This window comes from Taudactylus pleione, unplaced genomic scaffold (genome assembly GCF_031769625.1).
Source record: "Taudactylus pleione unplaced genomic scaffold, aTauple2 ptg001990l, whole genome shotgun sequence".
NCBI lineage: Eukaryota > Metazoa > Chordata > Amphibia > Anura > Myobatrachidae > Taudactylus > Taudactylus pleione.
In genome coordinates, this window is record NW_028286386.1 from 3,735,286 (window position 1) to 3,738,925 (window position 3,640).

At 41.2% G+C, this 3,640-nt stretch overlaps 1 protein-coding gene across 1 annotated transcript; it reads right to left on the reverse strand.

Moving 5' to 3' along the window:
* Nucleotides 1-1,238: 1,238 nt before the first annotated feature.
* LOC148435820 (uncharacterized) lies at nucleotides 1,239-2,489 on the reverse strand. Its single transcript, XM_088465479.1, has one exon. The coding sequence runs from the start codon at nucleotides 2,487-2,489 to the stop codon at nucleotides 1,239-1,241; it is 1,251 nt and encodes a 416-aa protein (XP_088321605.1).
* Between the last annotated feature and the right edge of the window lie 1,151 nt (nucleotides 2,490-3,640).

The window sequence follows — 3,640 nt, forward strand, 5'->3', positions numbered from 1 at the left end:
ACTGACATCACTGGTGATGTCAGTGGGGCCACCCCCAAATGGCAGGTGTTCCTTCGGGAATGCCTCCATTTGGCCAGCCACCCCCTCCTGCCAGCCTACCAAACAGGGCAAGCTGTCAATCACCATCGACAGCTCGCCCCCTTTGGTGTGAGACCCGGAGTGACAGAGCACCCGTCGCTAGCCGGGTCTCGCGCATGCGCACGACGGAGCTGGCTCCGTCGTGCGCATGCCCAGTGGGCAAACATCGACCCGGTTGCCAGCGCTCAGTGCTCGCGACCAGGTCTCAATCTGGCACTAAATGCAAGATACTAGGAAAAGAGAAAGAACAAATTCTCTCTCTTTATCTAGTATGTTCTAGTACACATTGGCAACCAATTTGTTTGTAGTAGCACCCCCAAAATATGATTGGATTTGATCTGATAAGAATATGGGTAATAAAAACTAGAACTGATATATTGTTGGTAAAGAGCTAGTGCAGTATACTTTTCCCTTTTTCCTTTTTACTATTTGACTAAATGGAAGCAAGTTCTCCACACTGCTGGCTAAAAGGAGGCGAGGACTCCACACTGAGCAGTGGCATGGCAGACGCAGGAATTTTAAGGGGGGTTCCATATATATATATATATATATATATATATTGTTCAAATGGCGGCACTCTGTAAAAAACAGCACACAAGTCAGTGCATAGTATAAACAACGTTTCAGCGCTTTATTTCGCGCTTTTGTCAAGCCAACATAACATACAAAGACACATTACACTTACCACTATAAATACAAGACAAACCCATCAGCAACGCCGACTCGCGGTCCCGAAACCGGAAGTGCCGGAGACCGGAAGTGACGTCACATAACCCCGTTGTTATAGAAACCCACAGTAGAAACAAAATAACATTACAAACAACACATGACAACAATATCACAATAAGATAGTTACAATGTGACTGCATGGAATTATCAAAAACTGTATCACTGTTTAACAAACACTAAATAGTTAAATAGATACCATCGATACTTTTAAAGGGGCACAAATAAATTATCATGATCAAACTACATGGTAAAGACTGCCGATAACAATCAAAGCCAGATGTAGATATATGTAAAATATAAACATTGTCAATCAGTGCAACAAACTGTGCCTTAAATGATAACCGATCTAATAAATAAGAGATATACTGCTGACATACTAGTATAATGGATATAACATAACCCAATGTTCAATTAAATGCAGAAAAAAATCACTAAATAAAACAATGTAAACCCAGATTCTCATTCAAACCGCGTGGGGAAAGAGAGTCCAATCGCATAATCCACTGAGATTCACATTGCAGTAATCTGCGTGCTCTGTCGCCCCCCCTCACTAGGGGAGGTACATGATCTATGATACGATAACGCAAAGTTGAAAGATTATGTTGTTCTGCAGCAAAATGCCTGGCCACAGGCTGCTCACTAGTGCCTGTAACAAGTGCTGCACGAATGGCAGAACGATGCTGCGCCATCCTTTCTCTGAGGGTACATTCTGTTTTACCTACATAAACTTTGGAGCACGGGCATGTGATAACATAAACTATAAACTTAGTCGTGCATGTCAAAAAATAGCGAATGTTGTACTTCTTACCAGTATAGGGATGAAAAAATACTGAGCCTGTCTGTAAAGAACGACAGGTGGTACAATTAAGACACTTGAAACACCCCAATTTTGGAGTGCCCAAAAATGTACCACCTTTGATATTAGTTTTACCCAAAGAAGTTACATCATTGTGTACCAGAACGTCCCTCAGATTCTTGCCTCTACGGTAACAGGTCATAATCTTAGTATTATGCAATGGTTTTAGATCATTATCAGTTGAAATAATAGGCCATAACATTTTGGCCTGTTTATTGATAGCAGGACTCATATGGTTGAATTGATTCACCCACAAGTGTTTGTTAATCAGATTACTCTCTTTTTTAGGATTGAACATCAACAATCTATCAATTGGTATAGCTAGAGCTTTCGCCTTAGCACAATTAAGAATAGTTGTAGTGTACCCTCTCTCTAAGAATTTGTCATACATAGCATCCAGCTGACTCATGCCTTCCTCTCTATTCCTTGCGATTCTCAATGCACGTAAAAACTGAGAAAAAGGAAGGGCATTCTTAAGAGGGACAGGATGTGCACTCTGAGCCAGCAGTATGTTATTCCTATCTGTGGATTTTACAAACAGTGAAGGAACTAAATTGCCTCCACTATTCGTGATGGTGACATCCAAAAAATTCACGCACTTTGTGTCAGTCGTATATGTAAACTTGACAGGGTTATTTAACCTATTATGGTTCTCAATTAGATCTACAAAAGCTTGTTGGGGACCTCTCCATACAATAAATAGATCATCTATATAGCGAAAGAAAGCTCTAATGTTACTAGCTACAAGGGAGTCAGAGAAAAACACATCCTGTTCTATAGCGAACATAAAAGCGTTGGCGTACGATGGGGCCACATTGGACCCCATCGCACAGCCCGACACTTGTAAGTAGTACGACCCATCAAATGTAAAGTAGTTACGTGTCAACACCAACTCCAAAAGCTCCAAAAACAACTCAATGGAAGGACCTTTATAGTGTGGATTATTCGTAATCAACATTTTGGTGGCCTTAAGACCATCACAATGAGGGATACATGTGTATAAACTGCATACGTCAACAGAGCACAGAATGCAATCCGTAGGTAACCCCGTCAATGCAGTTAATGCAACTAATAGGCTGTTGGTATCCTTCAAATAAGTAGGTCTGGCTTGAACACATGGTTGCAAAATAGCATCAAGATAGGTGGACACGGTCTGAAACAAAGATCCGCGGGCTGCGATGATCGGTCTGCCCGGAGGCTTAACCGGATCTTTGTGAATTTTGGGGATTAGATATAAAAGAGGTCTAATAGGAAATTTGACCTCCAAAGCTTTTTTAATCGATGGTGAGATTAAACCCTGTGAACAAGCCAGAGACAACACGTTATCCAGCTCTCTTTTAAATTCACACGTAGGATCTTGTGACAATTTCTTATAAGTGGTGACATCGCTGAGCTGTCGCATAGCCTCCTCCTTATAATCACACAAATTCAACACTACAATAGCCCCGCCTTTGTCCGCTTGGCGGAAAACCACATATATATACAGTCAGGTCTATAAATATTGGGACATTGACAGAATTTTCATATTTTGTCCTCTATTCACCACCACAATGGCTTTGAAATTAAACAAACAAGTTGTGATTTAACTGCAGACTTTCAGATTTATTTTGAGGGTAATTACATCCAAATCAGGTGAACGGTGTAGGAATTACAACAGTTTCTATATGTGCCTCCCACTTTTTAAGGGGCCAAACGAAATGGGACAAACTAAACAATCCTAAATCTAACTTTCACTTTTTAATACTTTGTTGCAAATCCTTTGCAGACAATTACAGCCTGAAGTCTGGAACGCATAGACATCACCAGACACTGGGTTTCATCCCTGGTGATGCTCTGCCAGGCCTCTACTGCAAATGTCTTCAGTTCCTGCTTGTTCTTGGGGCATTTTCCCTTCAGTTTTGTCTTCATCAATGCTCAATCGGATTCAGGTCAGGGGAATGACTTGACATTGCATAACATTCCACTTTTTAGCCTTAC